At 37.8% G+C, this 21,858-nt stretch overlaps 2 protein-coding genes across 15 annotated transcripts in view; one reads left to right on the forward strand and one right to left on the reverse strand.

The window, feature by feature from the left end:
* CENPK (centromere protein K) overlaps nucleotides 1–21,858 on the forward strand; it is a 550,311-nt gene that overhangs the window by 224,803 nt on the left and 303,650 nt on the right. The window lies entirely within an intron of this gene.
* The window catches only part of ERBIN (erbb2 interacting protein), a 123,135-nt gene continuing 103,104 nt past the window's right edge, over nucleotides 1,828–21,858 (reverse strand). For 7 of the 14 annotated variants that reach the window (XM_075078849.1, XM_075078848.1, XM_075078847.1 and 4 more), the window contains 6 exons: nucleotides 13,774–13,917; nucleotides 12,815–12,946; nucleotides 10,884–11,093; nucleotides 9,543–9,635; nucleotides 8,903–8,977; nucleotides 1,828–5,046 (listed from right to left, as the gene is read on the reverse strand). In XM_075078849.1, coding sequence (XP_074934950.1) covers nucleotides 4,939–5,046; nucleotides 8,903–8,977; nucleotides 9,543–9,635; nucleotides 10,884–11,093; nucleotides 12,815–12,946; nucleotides 13,774–13,917 — 762 coding nt within the window. In that variant the 3' untranslated portion in view covers nucleotides 1,828–4,938. The remainder of the gene's footprint in view (nucleotides 5,047–8,902; nucleotides 8,978–9,542; nucleotides 9,636–10,883; nucleotides 11,094–12,814; nucleotides 12,947–13,773; nucleotides 13,918–21,858) is intronic. The other 7 variants (XM_075078854.1, XM_075078851.1, XM_075078850.1 and 4 more) reach the window with 3 other exon arrangements.

The raw sequence follows: 21,858 nt of genomic DNA on the forward strand, positions 1-21,858 counted from the left end.
TAAAATACTTCTAGTTTCCTTAAGAGCAGGAAAGTTTTATTTCAGAAACTATACTTGTTCTGGTTGGAACAGATGTTCCAACATTTGTTTTCAGAGGGCAGATGCAGATTTGCCTTTTTAAATGAAAACTATAGGGAGTGCTGTAGTGCATCTTTAATTTTCTATGCAAGACCATTCAGAACAAGTGATCTACTCCAAGGCACTGAAAAACTTTTTAAATTTACTTATTCAGGTGGGCTGCTGGGAAAGGTAATTCTTGATGGCAGAACAGCAGAAATTATTTGATACTGTAACTTGAAAAAATTTTCCTAAAATCAGCTATACCCAACTGAGTAGACAAAATTAAATAAAGAAAGATTTTTGAGAAAGGTGTTTCTTTTGTTTGACCTTTTTGTTTCATTTTTTAACAGGGAAAACTTACTGAAATAGCATCCTTGTTCATGACAAAATATGGCTCTAATTACAACAGACTGAGAAATAACAGAATCACATAAAACTGGCCAAGACGGATTCAGACACTCCATCAAATAATCAGTTTCTAGCCATATTTTATACACTTCAGCCAAAAATTCATTAATGCTGCAGGACTGTAGGTAGCATATTGCTTAAGCAAGTCATTGAACTGACAAGCATTAGGTCAGAGGTTTTCTGTCTTCTGACTTTGGTTTACCAGTGTATGATCTTAAATAGAAATTTTCACTTCTCTTTGGCTACTTCCATTTTTCATATAACAACTCTTTTAGATGGGAAATTTAATAGGGCAGTTGTAACATTTGCTGTAGCAGAATCCCAGTTTCAAGGTAGTCTCATAGATGCTGCAACAGAATCTTCTGTACACATTGTAAAACTGAATTTAATCCAAGGCAACAGAAATAACACACCAAAATCCAATTTCTGATAAACAGTGCCTCCAGTCAGAAAAGCACTAGATGGACCCAGGATTTTCAGGTGTTGATTAAAAAGCAAGCTGTTGAGTTATGAAATAAAGGAGACCAAAGGCTCAGTTGCACGGGAATGAGTTTACCTAACAAAAAGTACCTGTGAAATGGGAAAGAATAAGTTTGAAGCATGATGCATAGAAGGCAGGAAAGACACCAAAAAGGTTTTCAAGAAGAGAGCTCACAGGGAAAAATACCCAAGTATTTAGTAGGGAGCTATATAGTAAGGTTAGTAGGGAGCAAATACAGAAAATCTTACTTAAGGAGGGGCCCAATACTCCAGGGTCATCAGGGCTGTAACCCATTAGAGTTAGAATCAGTTTTCTGTGTAGAGGAAGTAGGAAGTCAAGCAGTAGGTGATATTGATATGCCAGGTCCACATATACAAGGGAAAAAGACTAAACAGTTTGTGTTACTACCTTGTCAGGTGGCTCCCAAGAAAACTGGATGTAAACCTGCATCTACCACCCCTGTGAAATTCTGTACCTAGCTCTTCACTTGCTTTACCACATAACCCTTGTACATCTCGCCAGAGCACACTCAAGACACTCAATTTTAACCCTGCTCCTTGGCTTAGTCACCCTGCTCTGCTATTGAAACTACTGAGTTTGCATCAGATACAGGCCACTCATCCCTTTAGGAGAGAAGCCACTGGCTGCCCTAACTGATTTCATTGCAAGACTGGGTTACTCAAAAAAGTATTTCAGTATTGTGAATAACCCAAGTCCTGCAATGAAATCACCCTGGGACACTGAGATGCATGGAGCCTGAAACACAAATGAGACTTTACTAGTGTATGATAGAGTCCTAAGGTCTACAGAAACTACAGAAGAATAAACTGGTGTTTTGGAGAAATTCCTAGAACTTCAATAAGTCAATTACACACAACTTTAAAGAGCATTAGTTTATTATCTATTCTCCATGTCTTACCCAGAAACAGTCTAATTATATACAAAAAATTTGGAATGTTGAATAAATGCTGATCAATAAAAACATTTTGTAGCTGTTGACAAGGGAGTATTTCTAAACAAAACCAAAATAATAATAAAGGTTTGATTCTGTGTGTTGTTTATTGCTATGTTTGTGTTAATAGAATGCTTTCAAGTATATACACATTTTTTTCTTTTTAATTCCATTCAAAAGAAGAAAAAAATATTTACATAATAAATATGTGGGAGACTTCATCTTTTTATTACATCAGTTGAACTGATTCTTTAATGAACTATTAAAAACAGAAAGAATTAACAAGAGTTTGCATCAACTCATCCCCATGCTGAGCAACTTAGGCTGCTCATGAAATTTATTCTATTCAAAATGTAGTTTAAGATGCATTCAAAAAGAAAAGTGCCGATACTGTCTCTCCTCGTGCTGAATCCTGGCTGGACTACTTCAGGAGACATCTTTCTCCCACCCTCTGCAAAATTATCTAGTTTGACATGTGTTTACCTTTACACACAGACATTGAAGGAACAAACACATTTAAATCCACTGAAAACTCCAACATTTACTGAGTAAAATCAGTATAACCCATGTTTTATTAGATGGTTAATTTTCTAATTTACTGCAGACAAGCTTTGGCCAAGTATTTCCACAAGAAGTACTAAACTTCTTGCTATAAATCTCTACTTCTATAGTTCTACCACAGCCAAACAGTTTTTGGTAGAATTTTCCTGTGATACATAAACTGAAAATTAACTGACACAACAACATTTAGCACTTCTGTTACCATTAAAGTAAAAAACAATACAGTATAATTCCTCAGTGATATACTCAAATGTGTTGCAAAATGTCTACAAAGTCAGTCCAAGATCAGTAAAGAATCAGTTCTGCTTTTTGGACTTTTTCCTTCCCAAAGACACAAGTTATGTAGAAGACCAAGGTAATGTAGGACTTGTCTGCATGCGTTCCCTTTAAAAGGCAGTGTGTGGTAAAAATAACAAGATTAAAGTAATGAACATGTGATGTGAACATTTTGCATTTTCAATTAAAAAAGAAACTAAACAACAACAAAACACATCTTAGAAGGGGAAGACTGAAGCCTGCCATTATATGTTTCTCATTCTTTTCTTTGAAGATTAACAGCACACAGAAAATAAGTGAATTTTATCAAAATACAGCACATTTCTGCTAATATATCAAAAAATCATTTTCTATGTAAATATTACTGAAAATAAACTAAAAAGAATTACAATATACAAAGTGTTAAAGGGTTTCAATTAAAGTTATTTGGCCTATACACAGTACAATAAGCAATACTTAACATCTCTGAAAGAAGTGCAATAATATTGGAGTTCACTTATTTTAAAAGTACTGCCTGTTTATTACCACTAGCTATGCGTAATTTCTCTCCCTTACAGCTCATTGTCCGAAAACTAAAGGAGGCTGGTGGTTTTGCTAGCTTTATTGTAAGCATTTACTTTTGTACACATGGGTTGAAAAAAGCAACTTATACCTGTCTGAAACTACCAACTTAAGTAATCAGAAATGAACTGCAATAATTGAATATTGCTCCAATGGCAGGCTAGTCATTAGCCCTGATTAGAAACAGTTATTGGTCTTCTATGGCACTTTCCCCTGGTCCGTAACAACCGTGTATTAATTATCACTGCAGATTATGCAGTCTGTTCAAATACAAATGAGAAAAATAAAGTTAATGTTTCTGGTAAACAAAATTAATAGAAGCATAATTGAATAGTTTATACAGTAATAAGGAACAAAGGCAGCCTGTGGTAAATCACTATTATATTAATATAGTTAGAAACCCTTTAATGACTCTGAAGTGTCTAGTTCACATTTAATGTTACCTGTAGGAACAGCCCTTTAAGAAACATCATTACGAACTGGTGGGTTGTAAGTACACCCTCCCTTTGCTCTCCATCTCACCCCAGCAATTCTCCATCACTGTCCAAAGTTTCACAAACTTGCTTTGGTTACCTAGCACCATGCGTATGGTTTCCTTTTTGATTAACAAGGCAATGCAAAGGCCAAACAAATCGAGAAGTCTTTCATAACCCTTCCTGCATCATTTACTTTGTCCGTGTTTAAATAGATGTTACAGGCAACAACCTTACAAAAACTGGCCGTTTCAGTTTCATTTTTTTAAATCTAGAATGTTAGAATGGAGTACTTTTTATAAAGATAGAAGTATCACCATTTGCACAAAATTGGGGATTTCCACAGCAGAGAAAATCCTCTGGGCACATTTCCACAGTACAGTTGAAAGAATTATGTATGCAAGAAAACCCAACAAAACATGAATCACATATGGCAAATGAATATTCAATTGCTACATTAATAACAAATCCTGTAGAATATCACAAATTTGTAATTACAGTCTTCCTAAAAAACACCATAAGCTTTTATTGCATTTTCTATTGGTAGACGTACACTCCAGAACTAAACAGTTTTTCTTCTCTCCTGATTCCAGATACAGATAGCAGATAGTTGTTTCACCTGGCCTTTATTCTGTCCAACCAGCACCACCTTCTATCTACCCATTCATCTATACAATGTGCACATAGCAAAGCCAACATTTCATATCTCCTGTCCATATCTACAGAAGTGGTTTTAGCGTAACACATTAATATCTGGTGAATAAAAATAAAGGCAGTAAACAGCTACAGGACAGACAGCCCTGCCATCTGTCCGTTGGCTACAACTGAGGCTTTGCAAAGCCTTGCACAAAGTTTAGTAATGTGTATGAATTATCCAAAAATAAACCTACCATGTGTACAAAAAAAACCACAGGTTTGTTCTTGGAGGAGTGATCCTTAGATTGCTATAATGCTTAAAAAGTTTATTCACCATATGCATTTTCAAAATTATTTCCTGTATGTTCTATACAGTGGTTTTTTCCCCTTTAACCACAAGTTCAGTATTTCCTATACAAATTTTGATAATTCTTTTCAAGTTCCTTTCATGTATAAAAATAGGCAAAATATTCAGTTTCCCATATGTCCTTAAATGAATCCTGCTGGCTTTTTCCCCCAATCCACAGTATTTATGAAGAAACTTCTCGCACAATGATGAGTTCCACTGCATTCTGAAAAGTCTTTAGCAAAGATACTGCTTGTCCATGATCGATATTGATGAAGCTGTATCCATTAGCCTAAAAATAAATATTTAAAGTTGAAAATTACAGTCTTATATGCCATGTTAGGGAAACATGTCATATTTCATGTTAGTTTATTTAAGCTTCAAGGTTTAAAATACCACATTCTGTATGAATGCAGACAGTGAAACACTGCAGATTTGCAGACTACATTGTTGATGTGAGTTGAACATGTAACTGTGTGCTACAAGAAATTAAACTACTGTGTTAGCCTTGAAATAATTTTGCCCCAAAGGTATTTCAAGTACCCAAAAGACAAAGCTCAACTTTAAACCATTAACATCAGACATCTAATTCAGCCGCCTTAAAACAGCCACACTGAAAAGAAGCAAATGCAGTATAAATGATACATCCCAGTTTAAGTATCAGAATAGAAACAGCATTTGTCATAAACAAACTATTGAAGCCTTTAACAAAAAACACTGATACTATTGGGAGCCATTTTAGGGTGTGAGACTTCCTGAGGTTATCCCTAGCCTGAATTTTCTTATGACTCTAAACAGCATTGTCATTCCTGAGACAGGTCTGGCTTGGCAAACACAAGCAGGCCTAGGTGACCTACAACAGACAGGGAAAACAAGGCTATGGTTTAACTTCTCAGCAGGTACTACTGCGAATTCATGTTCAGTCTGGGTGGTAAAATCTTGCAGAATGACAGGTTTGTCCAGCTTAAACTGCTATTGCTTCCAGCTGTGCACCCCACCTTTGTCCCTGAGCTGCTGCCCCTGATGTGGCAACAGAGAGAACTGGTCATGAGCTCTGCACTTTAGCTGTGCCATTTTAGAGCTGCAGTTCCTTATCCCATCACTGAACACTTGCTCGTGCTATCATCTGAATCCTTGTTGTAAAGGCAGTGGTTTTTAAATCTGTCTAGGGTTGCAGAGGAGGATGTATGTGTGCGTTATGGCCTAGAGAAGTGGTCTGTGTGGTGGGTGGGGAACCGGCTGACAGGCTGCACCCAAAGGGTGGTTGGTGGTAAAGAGCTCTTTCTCAAACTGGCAACCTGTCACAAGTGGAGTCCCCCAGGGATCAATATTGGGCCCAATGTTATTCAACATCTTCAAAAGTGATCTGGATAACAGCATCAAGTGTAGCCTGATGAAGTTTGCTGATGACACCAAGTTGAGTGGGGAAGTAGACACTCCAGAAGGGAGAGCTGCTCTGCAGGAAGATCTGGATAGGCTGGAAGAGCGGGCCAGCAAGAACCTTGTGAAGTTCCGCAAGGACAAGTGTAAGGTCTTGCTCCTGGGAAAACATAATGCTGGGAGTGCAGCACAGACTGGGATCCACCTGGCTGCAGAGCAGCTCTGTGGAAAGGGACCCGGGGGTCCTGGTGGACAGGAGGCTCAATATGAGCGAATGGTGTGCTCCTGCAGCCAAGAAGGCCAACAGGATGCTGGGTTGCATCAAAATGGGCATCGCCAGCAGAGATAAAGAAGTCATCATCCCGCTCTACTCAGGCCACACCTGGAGTACTGTGTGCAGTTCTGGTCCCCGCTATACAAAAAGGATGTGGACAGGCTGGAAGGGGTCCGGAGAAGGGCCACCAAGACAACCAAAGGACTGGGAAGCTGCCACACGAGGATAGGCTGGGACAACTGGGTTTGTTCGGCCTTGAGAAAAGGAGGCTCAGAGGGGATCTCATCACCATGTACCAGTACTTAAGGGGCAGCTACGAAAAGAGAGAGACTCCCTTTTTACAAGGAGTCCCATGGAGAGGACAAGGGGGAATGGACACAAGTTGCTCTTGGGGAGATTCCGATTGGACACAAGAGGAAAATTCCTCACAGTGAGGACAGTCACTATTGGAATAATCTCCCCAGGGAAGTGGTTGACTTGGCCACGTTGGACACCTTCAAGATTCGTCTGGACAGGGTGCTGGGCCATCTTGTCTAGGCTGCACTCTTCCTAGAAAGGTTGGACTAGATGATCCCTGAGGTCCTTTCCAGCCTGTGATTCTGTGACTGTTCAGAGAGCAGAACTGGCAATAACCCTTCCAAATCATTATCTGTACAGAATGCCCTGGCCTTAACCTAATATGCAACAGTATCTTAAGACTTACATGCATGGTCATGTCTACGTGATCAGACTTACATACTGGTAATGTAGAATATTTTTCTTAGACATAGGTATTAGACATTCATTATAATATGCGTGCCTAATGCCTATTTTACAGAGAACGTTGCAAAATCAAGCATAGCAAAGTCACTTTAGGAAGAGATGATATGCAGTCAAAAACTGCAGAAGTTAGCTAAGCAGCAACAGGACAGAGTAGGATTACATCATCACTGGGATTATTGCAGGTATAAAGACTGCGCTGTTACACAAAAAAATATTCTTAGTTATGAGGAATCAAACAGCCTGTAATTGTCTAAGCATGCAAACGCAACTTCTTCAGCTCTTTTTGAAACTATGAATATTATGAATATTTGAAACTATGAATACTATGAATATTAAACAAAAAGCAAAACCCAAGCATTGCCAACATGACAAAAGAAAACCTCATTATAAACATCACACAGACAAATTCCATAAAGACAGGAATAAACCATTAAAACAGAAGTCACCTTTCATACATGTTCCACTCTATAAATAAGTAAAAAATATGCTACCAGCATTTTCAGAGGTTTCATGTGATTCTTGTTCCGGTGTGGTGTGTTGGAAAATTACCCCCATCCCCCCATCCCTTAAAGTAATCTACATTAGTAAAAGCACTAGGACCTTTCTTGCCCCAATGAGGAAGAACAAGTGGAGAATTATTTACCATGCTCAAAACCAAGCCACCTTTTAGTTGGAACAACTTGACCTCAATTTAGTGTTCTTGTGTGCTTTTTGACTGCATCTTTCATTCAAAGGATTAGGCTATGTTTTCAGTTTGGCTTTATTTTAGAAAACTCTTCACACCATGTGAGTTAATTGAGATACTAGTGGGGTTTTTGTTAGGGTTTTTTTTTTGTTTGGTTTTTTTTAGGAAACTGAAATGCAGCAGAGTCAACTCTATCAACATTCTCAAAGCAGTAATGTGGTGAATAATTAATGATTTTTAACAAACTCTACAACTTTAAGGGTGGCTACAGCACTGTTCAAACGTCCTGTTAGCCTGCTTCCCTAAGAAAGTAAGGCTTATATAATCCCCGTGTCTATTTCCTTGACCCCACCCCAAGAAGCTTATGAGCTCATTAGACAGCTTTGAACAAATCTGATACAGAAGAGGCCTGAAAGGTACTGACTTCCTACAGAAAAGAACTGCACAGCTGCAGCCCAGAAGCTGTGGCTCCTTAAGTAATCTGCTTGGCTCACCTGCAGCAGATGGGGCAGCCAGGCTGTACATCCTGTCACCAGCCAGACACCAGCCAGCTAAGAGGCACCTTCTGCCAGCACCTGCACATGTCCAGCCTGCCAGAGACAGGCAGGAACTGCAGAACGGAGGGGGATGTAACAGCAAGGTGCAGCTGGGGAGAGGGGTTGTCAGGGGCAACCGCTGGTGTTCAGAAACACATTATTCAGAGCATTGCATATGAATGAACACAAGTTAAATGAATGATAGTAAGGCCGAATGAAATGCCCATGTTCCATCCTGAATGACAACAGTAGGCCTGGTTTTTAATCTTTAAAAATGTGAAAAAAGTTCAGAATTTGAAAAAATGACCCAATGGATGAATGCTTCAGCCTGTATCACCTATCCTAATGTTAGGTGGAAGAAGATTAAAAGCATCGTCCCAGAATGTAAGAATGCTTCTGGGAAAGATACTGGCAATCTATCTGAAAATTAAATATTCTGCTCTTAGAAAAGGTGCAAACTAAAAATGAACTGGTATATTACACAGGCTAGTTAATTAGATGACCACAGTACCTGAATTATTTTATCTCCAGGCTGCAACAGCTTAGATGCTGGTCCTTCTGGTTGCACTCTGGTTACAAAGATACCCTTGAAAAAGAGGTGGAAAACGTTTTTGACAACCTATTTCATGAATAGTAGGGTAGCTTGAAACAGATATAATTCAAAACATTATTTCAATTTTCCATCCTAAGTAGAAAAGTATGCAATATTATTCTACAGATCCACTGGCTTCTGGTACTGCCTTCCTTTTCAGAAAGAGTATTGCCTTCAAAGGAGTACTGAAGGGCAAATTCTGATCTGCCTTTGTTTAATTTGGCAGATGTATACGTCAAGATGACTTTATCAACACCAGAAATAAGGCTGCAAGCTAAATCATGTTCTCTTAAGAGGCTTCCTAACTGTAAACTCCATAATTCACTGTTGACTGATACATGGAACTGTGCAAGAACTACTCAGAATAATATTCTGTGCTGTTATGTGACCACTCTGGTCATCTACCACCTTGATTTTCCATATCATTTGTCCCCAGTTTTCTCCCCTCCAGTCCTGGAGTCTAGTGGTTTAGGGAATATACATACTTCCCCCACAGCTCCAACACTAGAAACATTATTAATCAGAGTGATTTTAAGATGCATTAGTGTAAAATACTCACATCATCTTCAGGTCTGAATGGATTCCCTCTACCACCAACTCCTCCTGATATACTAAATCCAAGTTCTGGATCCTTGTCAATTCTCACTCGAATCTAAGTAGTTACAACCAAAGTTAGATGAACTGGCTGAAAATCTGCATTCAAAGCTACTGTAGTGAAGTTATTACTAAGGAATTCAGGTGAACAAAAGCTTCAATGAATAAAAAAAAACTCAAAAAAGCATTTATCACAGTTCAAGGAGTATTATGTCTCATAATATTACTTCAGAGCAAGATTCCAATACAACACCATCATGTATGATTGTACATAATGTTTATTCCAATATCACTATTATTGTAATCATAGCTCATGGAATTTAAATTCAGAGATACTTACATGTTATGTAAAAGAATTTAATGCCCCCAGCAAAAGCCATATTCCTATGAGAGAACTGTCGTCTGGACAGGGTGCTGGGCTATCTTGTTTAGACTCTGCTCTTCCCAGAAAGGTTGGACTAGATGATCCCTGAGGTCCCTTCCAACCTGGGATTCTGTGATTCTGTGAACCTGTTCCTCCTATTTCTTTGCTACCTGTAGCTGAATTTTTTTTAAAAAATCAAACTTGTTCCTACTTTCACTGTTAAGTTCTACATAGTCAACACTGTTCCCCTTTCTCTTTCAGAGTAGTTGACTAGAAAACCTATTTTACACAAAAAGTGGACATTCTTATTCTAGCAGAGAATGAAAATACAGTACTCAGTATTTTCCCCAAAACAACAGAAGACACATACTGTGTCCAAGAGCAGAAAGAAGGCTCCCCCAGTGAAGAACCATTAAATTGTATAAGAATTTCTTACCCAGATCTGTCTATCACAGAACTGTTAATTATCAGGCATGCATCAGATACTGACACCTTTTTATCCTGGCTTCTGTTTATGGATGTGCGTTTCTACATTTGCAGGTTTTTCAACTGTTCTGGACAGCAATTAATATATGCAAAGTTGTACTGCTACTTTGCATTTTTTCAATTACTAGATAAATAATGAGTTGGTTATCAATAAATGTAGTTGAGAAATAAATTTCTAGCTCATTAAAAAGATGCAAGCTTAAGTTTCTGGTACCTCATGTTAAAAATCTACCACATTTCAAAATGTTCCCATAAAAAGTAAAAAGAGCTCAAAACTAGAAGGCATGTGTGATTTTAGTAGTAGAATTGCACTGAGATAACGCTGTCTTCTGCTGGAGATAAATTCCTGTATGATTTCTGTCACCATCTACAGATAAATGGTAATAAAAAAAAATCTAACAATTCACTGCCACTGACAGATAGATGTCATATTGTCAAGTAAGATTTTATTCTTACCTCTTGCTTTGCCAACTCATGGCTTTGTCTGGGAGAACACTGGGACTGAGTGTAGGGAGGTTGGTGGGCAACTTTCAACATCAGGTAATCAATCAATTGCTCTCTAGACGGATGTCTTGCTACTGATGACTGAGGAGGGAGGTGATGGACTTGGCTGTAGTTTGCCTGAGGTCTCTGAGGTTGGCACATCTGTCCGTTTGTCAAAGGTATCTGAATAAAAAGTGAATACACCATGTCATACATTTTATAAGCAACAATCCTCAATTCCTCCTTTATTATTTCAATATTTCTCGTACTTGACTATTTTTAATTTTAGGAATGTTACTAAAACTACTCTTGTGAATCATGTACAGTCCTGTCAATTTGCTTTACGGTCATCAGCTCTGACCTCCTCAGAACAAACCTGGAAAACAAAACTTACTTTGCGTGGTAATCTACTAGAACAGACTACACAGTCTTTGCTTTTAGTGCTTGTTTCACTGAGTTAATCGTTATTTTCTAGCACTCTGACAGTATTGACACTTGGCTGATATCATTGTAGTTTGCACTTCTATTGCATAAAATTCAGAGATTTTGTAACAATTCCCAGTAGATCACACACAAAATAAAAATCCCACACAACTAGCAGACAGAAATTATATGCTCTCTGGGCATCTTTTGATGCCCACTTCTCAAGAAAACCTTCTGAGCAAACACACATGCAAGTTCAAGATTTTAATATCAAAATGGTAGTATTTCCAATACATGTTATTCTTTTCTTAACACATTTGTCACTGACTTGATAAGTATAATGATGACAACCAGCAGTAAGGTACACAACTGTCAAGACATACAGTGCATTCAAACCATTTCACCAGGAATGATGCAGATGACAACAACATTTCTTACTGAAGCCTCAGAGTAACTGTTCAGCTCTTCACTGATGTGGGCAGCCTTCTCCCTCCTCGCCTGTATGCCTCATGGTCTTACCTAGCCTCGGTAGTCACTCAATCCGCCTGTACAATTCCCACCTTTCAAAAAATGCTACAGTCTTGCATTACAGATTTTTTTCTGCCTGCCACCGTTATCCCATTAGTTATAGGATACAGGGATATTAAAATACTCTCTCTCAATATTATAAATAACTCAAGTGTGCAATTTCAACTTTTAACTATGCTATGTGAATGGACACAAGAATCTATTCTGTTGAGTATTTTATGTCAAAGTGATTCTGAGAAATGGTACTGTGTGCATATATACATTTTTTAGCTTATTTACAGATCAGATGTAGTAAATTTAAATTACTTTCTACTGCCTTTTCTGAAAACCTGAAGCATGACAGGAGTAATATTTTTTCTTGCACTGCCGGAGGTAGGAGTTTACACAGGCAACATATATCAACAGCTACGCAAAACTCCAAATATCCAACGTCTGTAGAAATGCAATTGAAATTACTGAAGTTATAGAAAGAAAATAAATTGCTGCATCATAATAATTTACAAGCATCGATTTAGTTTCATTGTAGTAAGTCCTGCCTGTATAGATGGTCCTTAGAGATGAATACAGAATGTCTCCTACAAATTCTAGTTTATCACCACAATTTCATCACAACTGATTTAAATCTTTTAAAGAACAAACTTGAAAGCTGCTTCAGATTGCTTTCCTGAAATCATGACCATATTCCGATTTCCACTTGCAATGATGTCTTTCGCTGCAAATCTCTTCTTTCAAAGCCCCTGCTGGAGAAAAATGAGAACTATCCCCCTTAACTATTTTGTCTTCCCAAAAGAGGATGCTATGTCATTTACACCACCTTCAACACCTGGGTTATACACTTTAAGGAAGCCCCAGTTCCACCTGCTCTCCTAATGTATATTTCTACTACTAATTAAAAAAAATCCTTACAAATAATAGTAAATATATCCTATCTGTGATGTCATGTAGATAATTACCTGCACAGCTATTCTCTTCATGCTGTCTGGAGGAACATCTTTGAGACTAAGTGTGGCAGATGAGTAATTTTGCTGTCCTGAAATGAATACTTCATCCTGGCCTTGGTCTCCGGGAGCAGAAGCCTGGGGATGCTTTAAACAAAATGGAGCAGTAAAGACAACTGTCTCCATACAATTCAAACTAAAAAATTCTCATAAGAAGCCCAGAATAAAAAGTTTCAAGGGCCTTATCATTCTTTAACTTATTTGATTAACTAGTACATTGTTTATGGAGAAAGTCTTACTAGCCAAGACACCATGCCCAGAAAATATTGATGGATATTTAAAAATACTAGCAACTGCAGAGATGCCTCTGATCACCAAGAAACTGGTAAGAAAAGTCAGCAAATGCTAAGGACTGCCTATTCAGGGATTCATATGGTCAAAAGAAGTCTTCTGTTGACTTTATCCTACTCACTATGGATACCATAACATCACTTACTATGCTCAGAATTAGATAGTCATTTCATCACATTTTCTTACAAACTAAAACACTAAATTTCTTGAATGCCAAAAGTATCTTACAGTACAGTTTACATATCAGAATTTTCGGGGGGGGGGGGGGGGGGTATAGTAAGATTTTGTTCAAACCTTTATCACTGAGGTTAAATTCAGAATGGTAATCCCTTGTTCACATATGTACACAAAACCAGACAGTTTAATGTATGTTCAACCATCTATAAAAGCCAATTAGAAAACAACCTCATGACATTAAATTGAAAAGCCTTGCAATAAGTTTAAGGCGTATGAAGTGAAGGCAAAGTATTTGATTTACTGCCTATAAAAAAATTCTAACACACAAATTATATTCTTTCTATTGAAAGCATTATCCATATGTAAAAGGATAACTCCATAAATTTAAGGACACCTCTCACAGTTTCCCCCTCTAGATATTTCAATATCCTCCTGTAGGTACTCACTTGAACAACGTGCACACCAGAACCTCTTCTGTCTGCAACACTCAAGGCAACACTACCCTGGCTGCCATGCAGATCCCTAGAGCTGCCATAGTGAAAGCTGCTAACTGCAGCATAATTGGAATTAAAGGACCCAGACAGCATGCTCTGAATAAAGAGGGGACAGATTTAACACAGAGGTTAGTGCAGCATGCATAAACCACAAGACATGTTATACATAGACTAATACAAATATATTCCATGTCATGCAAGATAAAAACCATGCAAGAACAGTACCACGGTGATGTATAAAACACAAGTCAGTGACCTCTGTTTACCTTTATTTACTGTAAATCAGCATGCATTCAGCAGTTAACATGCAGAATTACATGTAAATAAAGTCATTCAAATGTTCATGTGTCTGGAAAAACAACGAAGGTGGACAGCTTACAAAAATTTCTAGGCTTTCATTAAATTTGCAACATATCAAATATGTTGTAGGAAGAGAAGCTGGCAGTCTGTGCCAGCTTTTCACCACCTGTGAAAAACCATCTTATTACCAGTTATTCTTTTTGTCTCATTTCCCACCCCCCCCATTACTAGTACAATGCAAATAAAAATTTACACGTAGACAGAGATTGGATTGGGTTTTCTTGCTATTGCAATGCTGTCAACATCTGCAATGCATTGCAATAGCGCTTGAAGTGTCACTTCAAGAATGTGATAAGCCTCATTTAAAGAAAAAGAAGCTCAAAAGAAACCCTGGAGTCTAGCCCTGTGCCACTGTTGGCGATCAAACAGGTAACATGAGCTCAAGGACAGAAGTGACAGCAGTTTGGTTTTGAGCTTCATTACCTTGCAGACCTGACCTCTGCAGTACTGGCAAGGGTAACACACAGAAAACAGGACACATTACCATCTTGCCACCATGGACTTTGTAGTTGTAATAACAAAACAAAACCAAAAGACTGACTGCACAGAAGAAAAAAAGTGAAATCCTCCGTGTGCCACCTGACAAATGAAACAAAGTATCTTGAAAAAGTGACAGAGACCCATGAAAAAAATATGATCCTAGTAAAAGATACGGCACAAGGCATCAAAACGCAGCAAATTCAAAGTTTTTGGTTTTTTAATGAAGTTTCTAATTTTCCAAGTAAAAAAAGTTCAAAATGCATTTGACTAAGATACTGCAACAATTCTGACATAAATTGACACTATTTCCCACAGCATTTTCCCGCAGAAACAGGCTACTCATGTCTTGGGTGGGCGTACGCTTTGCTGGGTAAAAAAAACCTGGCTGGATGGCCAAGTCAAGAGTTGTGGTGAATGGAGCTAAATCTAGTTGGTTGCCAGGCATGAGTGGGGTTTCCCAGGGCTCAGTGTTGGGGCCAGTCTTGTTTAATATCTTTATCAATGATGTGGATGAGGGGATTGAGTGCACCCTCAGTCAGTTTGCAGATGACACCAAGTTTGGCAGGAGTGTTGGTCTGCTTGAGGGTAAGAAGGCTCTGCAGAGGGATCGGGACAGGCTGGATCGATGGGCTGAGGCCAGTTGCATGAGGTCCAACAAGGCTGAGCGTCAGGTCCTGCACTTGGGTCACAACAACCCCATGCAATGCTACAGGCTTGGGGAGGAGTGGCTGGAGAGCTGCCTGGAGGAAAAGGATCTGGGGGTGCTGGTTGACAGCCGGCTGAACGTGAGCCGGCAGTGTGCTCAGGCAGCCAAGGCGGCCAACGGCATCCTGGCTTGTATCAGGAATAGTGTGGCCAAGAGGAGCAGGGAGGTGATCGTGCCCCTCTACTCGGCACTGGTGAGGCCTACCTTGAATACTGTGTTCAGTTTTGGGCCCCAGAGTACAAGGAGGACATGAAGTTGCTGGAGCATGTTCAGAGAAGAGCAATGAAGCTGGTGAGGGGTCCAGAGAGCAAGTCTTACGAGGAGAGGTTGAGGGAGCTGGGGTTGTTTAGTCTACAACTACCTGAAAGGAGGCTGTAGCAAGGTGGGTACTGGTCTCTTCTCCCAAGTAACAAGTGATAGGATGAGGCAAAATGGCCTCAGGTTGCACCGGGGAGGTTTAGGTTGGATATTAAGAAAAGTTTCTTCACTGAAATGGTTGTAAAGCATTGGAACAGGCTGCCCAGGGAAGTGGTTGAGTCACCATCCTTGTAGGTATTCTTTTAAAAGCCACATAGATGTGGTGATTAGGGCCAAAGTTTAGTGGAGAACTTGGCAGTGCTGTGTTAGCAGCTTGACTCAATGATCTTAATGGTCTTTTCCAACCTAAATGATTCTATGAATAAATACATTTTGGTCTTTGTTGACTACATATACTCATCTGATTTTGAAAATAGTCACTAGTCCTCAGGCACACAGTTGCTCTTTCATAGTAGCTTTGTCTTGCAAAATTAAAACTGGTTTAATAATCAAAGTCATATGCCTCTTCATATTCATACTCGCCAGATGCTCTGGTAGCAGTCATTGGAAACTCCCTTGGAAAACAGTAGTAACTGACAGTAATTGGCTTTTCTTGGCCAAGGCCCTTGGATAACCTCTCACTCAATGGCATAGTGAGCCTTCTTCATGCTCTTCTTCTACACCTACCCTGTTCTCCAGTCAATGAATTTTTCAAGCTTCCAGACAAGTCTCCAGAGGCTTTCCCCCTCCTGGGAGGGGAAGACTGTACTTGGCATTCAAGTCTCTTTACTAAACATTCAATCTCAGCTTACTGCTCCTCTAAGTTTCAAGCCAAACATCCAGATGAAACTGCCAAAGACAGTTTTCCTTAGCTCTTTAGAGCCTCAAAGCATCTTCTTACAACTCTTCTCAAAATAGTCTCTTTAATTAGCCAGGTGGCTTTCTTCCCCCACTTATACAGGCAACCCCCTGAAGTCTCCTTACAGGAAGCTCCTCTCGGAGGCTCCTCTCTCCATGTTCTGTAAGCGGTGAGAAGACAAAAATAGAAGGAATGCATGGTGAGTCTAGAAAGTTACTTTCTGAAAGTGCCTCTAGCAGAGCATCTTACAATAAAGATCCCTACGTTCACTAGATTAACTCTTAGAGGGACCCAAACAGATAGTCAATAATAGTGAAAATCTAAACCGAGATTTGTATTTACAGTCAAAGACAGAGTTGCAATAGGAGGTAGAACTTCCCTAAAATTTGCAGAGGCACGAATTTGTCCATCAGGAATTAAGATTTCAGTTAATTCAGTTTAGTGAGCTTCAAGATGATTACATAGCCTGAAAGTAGTTTTATTCAAGAATTTATAAAATCTCCTTTCTTGGTAACTGAGCCTTTTTGCAAATTACAAAAAATGATTGTACAATTGATGTAGGGAAGACATGATAAGTACTGCAAACACCATTTTTCTCCTTCTCTACATTGGACATAGTGTCTTAACACTAAATTAGAAGGAACCTGTAAGTATAAACTGTACAGAACAAATACTATTTCAAATTAGATGGAGTTCTAAGAAAGTTTTAGTTTAACACAAGAGATTCCTCGTCACAAGACTAGGAAGTATTTTTCCTCTATTTTTAGCTGGGAAGAGAGAAACTGAAGCATTTGGAGTGTGAACAGTACTCCTTTTATTTTGCTTCTCAATATGAGCATGATGAAGTTGTACATTTCCTAGTGAGGTTTCTGAAGACTCCTGCACCAGAGAAGACACTTCAGAAATATGAATATGCAGATGCTATTAAAAACCAATTTTTATTCCAGTTTATTAAAAATTAAATATGGAATAAACATATGGTCTAAACTTCAGATTAGATATGAGTGTTAATTCCCAAGTATCAACTCCATTCTCCACCTGATTTGCTACAGTGTCTTAAGGCATAATGGCCTGCAAAATGATAATTCATATATCTGAGGTCTGAGAAATCTCATTTCGGTTACTCTAAACTAATACACATGCCATGTTCTACTATATTTTTGTGAAAGCTAAGTTTACTAGAATTCAGTTATTCAACTATGAAGAACACATTAAAAGCTACAATACACCAAGAAAAAAATGGGTCTATAAAAAGTAAAAAAAATTTCAGCATATAAATCAATATTTGCAGCCAGAATCAGCCTCTAATAGAATCAGTTTAGATGCAAGCAGCCAGCAACATAGTTTTAAGGTTTAGTTCAATTCTTTTTGAATGCTAAGGGTCAGAACATATTCTCCATTTTGCAGTTTACGAAAGAATTAACAATTTCAGATTTCAAAGGCCCTAATTCTTTTGGGAATTGAAGTGCCTTAATGCATTTACTTAGATGCAACACAATAAACAGTGGAATATAGCTAGGAGAATTTCTATTGGATAACACTGTTGTAATTTTAAGATTGGCTGGAGTCTGTCACAAGAATCCATGACATTTTGGTATAGAACAGGAACTAATAAAATCCAAGTATCTGCAGGGCAGGAGACTCTACATTCTACTTATCTTGGAATAGCCTTAACTGGTAACTTAACTGCTAAGCCTAATTATTATCCTTTCTAATATTTAACAGTACTTTGAATCACTTGTCAGTTAAAGGTGGACATAAGTTAACCTTTGAGGCTATATTACAAGTATAGAAATTCCTTCACTTTTCATTCCCACCTTGACTATATAAGATTCTTTACAAAAACTTTGGTCAAGGTATTCTGGAACACTTGAAAAGCCTAAGAGTAAGGCTTTAAGCCTCTTGGAATAAAAGCTCGAAAGCAACAACAGAAAAAGTTTGTCTGAAACCTGATAGAATTCTAGCAAGATACCAGTTTATCCCAAAGAAGAACTACTTAAACATTATGAAACTATTCTTCAGTCATGAGAGAGGACAAAAAAAAGCATGAATTTAGGTCTATGATCCTGCAAAAAATGCATCTTCTATAAGTGACAGCAGCCCTCTTGAAGAGATACATATGGAAAGTTGTGTATAATTTAAATTGCAGTCGTAAAATGTTTGCAGAGTCAGAACTTTTGTTTAACTTTCCAAATGCACAAGAATTTTATTCATTTTAAAGTTGACGTATTGACTTCTGAACTCTACATAATACCATGATTACACATTGATGGTTCAGTACCCCATTCAAAATGGAGGGAAGAAACCCCTAAATTCAAAACTTAAAACTAACAACTACTGAATGGATAGCATTCCTCTAATTTATCAGCGGCAAAACATTCTTCTGGGTATGATCTTATAAACACACTTAGACACTTAATTTTATATGTGCACAGACCCACTGAAGTTACTTTACTTGACATATTGAACCAAGCTTAACTTGGAGAAAATCTGAAGCCATGTAAATTAAAATATTTTTGCATGTTAGTTATGTAGCATAAAAAAAATATCAATTCAATTAAAAACAGTTCAAACCTTGGTTAAAACGGCAGTTCTATATCAATACTGAATCACTTGGACTTATTTGTTTTAAGAAGGCACTGTACACTGGCAACTTGGAGAATAAAACCACCTACATATTCTGATTTCTGAATTGGAAAGCAGAATCAAACTTCATGACCTCTTCTCTGAAAGCTCTACCATTTTAGGTAAATAGTAGATAAAGTAGATAAAAAATAGAGGACTTAATTCCAGGTGAAATTAGAATTGAAAGCAAACATGCACCTGATGAACTCCCAAGAGATCCACATCAAAAAAAGAAAATATGCATATGTAAGGAAAGGACAGAGTCAAGCCCAGTAACTGTTTCTGCCTTCTCAGCACATAGAAATACAACAGATGCTTGCAGATAACTGCTGCAGATATTTATTATTGCAATTTATGGATGAGAAATTCCTTTACCACACAATAAAATGCGTGTGACACTAGTGTTTTTACATAGGCAGTATTTTAGCATAAATCCTGAATGAAAACTTTCAGCAAGACTACTATGAAAGATTAGAGTGACATATCAGGTAGTAAAATTGGCAAGTCACACTCAAAAAGGAAAATATGTTGAAAAATATTACTGTTCTTAAAAACTCACCTGTGCACTAAATTTGAGGTTGGGGGTGGGGTAGAATTGGCTACATGCTTTCCAACAGCTTACATACATAACCACTAGAGAGCAGCTTGACATTGAAATAAGCTCTTTTCCCTACCCCACAATAAAATATGCTTTGCATCAGGTAAGCAAATTGTTTCTCCTGAATATATGCAAAATTTCTATTTACAAATGGACTCATGAACTGTTTTCATGCCCCCTCACCAGATAGATAATTTTAGCTGATCAGTGTATGCCCTTTTACAGCTTGTCAAGGGGATTACAAGTGCTGGTTACTCAGCTGGAATCCATTGTTAATTATTCTTGCTGGATTTAAAACAATCCTGTACCTCTCCTCATGCAAATTAAACTCTTGAAAGTTATTTTTTTCCTACCTACATCAGGTGAAAAGGGCTAATAAATAAAAAAAAAGAACTAGCTCTTCAATTTGTCCAACAAGCAGACACTGTTTACTTCAGTGGGTTCACCCTCCTCTCTCCCTCCCTCCAGTTACTTGTTTTTATAAAATTTAGTACTTCAAAAGCTTAGCAAAAAAAAAAAAAAAGCCCCAAACCACCAAGAACCAAACCCACAACAAAACTAAGCCCCCCAAACACACTACACTCTCTTTCCTAATAAGCACAGAGTAGAAAATAAACATGATTAAATTCAGTAACAGACTCAGAAGAGTAACAGCAAAGGTAATACTGTTAACCCATACTGTTGTGTATAACCACAGGCAAGAAGATATGTATTAAATATTCATCATAAGGCTTAATTTTGTATACCTGTTTTTGTCAGTGTTGTGTCTTACGCTTTAAAATAAGAAACGCCATTTTAAATCCATGAAAGCTTAGTCAAAGCAATTTCCAATAAATGTTCTTTAAAATGCGATCTGTAATTGAACTTGTTACTTAAATGCTTGTTCCTTAAATGACTTCTGTAATTACTGAAACTTTTTTCAGGCTTCAAAACATTTCAGAAGTCTGGTTTATAGATTAAGCCCCACTCACCCAGCTGATTTTTAATTACAAACAGAAATCCTGAAGCCATTATTTTAAAAGAACAAAGACATCCAGTGAATTCCTAGAATTTTCACTTTATCATATTTGCCAGCTGCCATATAGGATCATATCTACACTTTTCACAGTTCAGATTTTTCTTTTTAACTCAGTTGTATCCCAGAGAATATGAAGTAGACAATTATATGCACATTTACTTTTAAACCCATAAATAAGTCTCAGGTTGTTAAGTAAAAGCTACTTTAAAATGCTTCAAGGCCAGAACAAAAGAAACATGCACATACAAAACAGACTTCTAAGATCTGTTAAATTAGATGCACAGCTAAGATCTCAATACCAGCTATTGCATATCACTCTAGTAGACAACAAAAATGAAGGTTTATGTATAAAGCATGATAGAAGGTATGGACAGATGTAAACGGAATCAAGTCAGGCGAACAATTTCATTTCAGTGAAGGTGTCTACACTGCTACAGGACCTGAACAGGTATCACTGGTGTATTAAACATTGTTCCTAACACGTTAAATGTAGATGATATAAGAACAAGCTATAAACAAACTGCATTAGCAGTGCACTGAAGTTTTGTTTCCCTCTGCATTCAGGGATTGCTGGGAATTTTGCTTCTCTGTCATTTCAAGTAAGATTTGATATATACACCCAGGAGCATGGAAGATCAGAGAATACACCTTTGTTAGGGTTGGCACATGGTGAGGTTTGTGACCACCTCGTGGGACAAAGCTCCCCACACTACAGCACAGTACTGTGAAAGCCTTAAAATATTTTATGTTATATGTATGTGACTCAAACTGGATCAGAAGAACAGGTGCAGCAATTGTGCTGGCTTCTTTAAAAAGCAAACAAAACCCATCCCTTTCTATCACCAGAAATTTTGCAACTTAAACCAAAGACAAACCAATCCCTCCAAATACTTAGATTTCTAAAGAAAAAATAGTTAAAAATGATTTTTCCAGCCATCTCCAACTAAATTTCTTTAGCTATCACAGATATTGAAGTATTTAGCATAATAATCAAACAAAACTATGCTCTTTCAAAATAAATTAAAGAAGGAAATCCAACTAGCTGGCATAATCAGAATGTACTTTGGCTGCTTTATTCACTTCCCCTCCAAGGA

This window comes from Phalacrocorax aristotelis, chromosome Z (assembly GCF_949628215.1).
Source record: "Phalacrocorax aristotelis chromosome Z, bGulAri2.1, whole genome shotgun sequence".
NCBI lineage: Eukaryota > Metazoa > Chordata > Aves > Suliformes > Phalacrocoracidae > Phalacrocorax > Phalacrocorax aristotelis.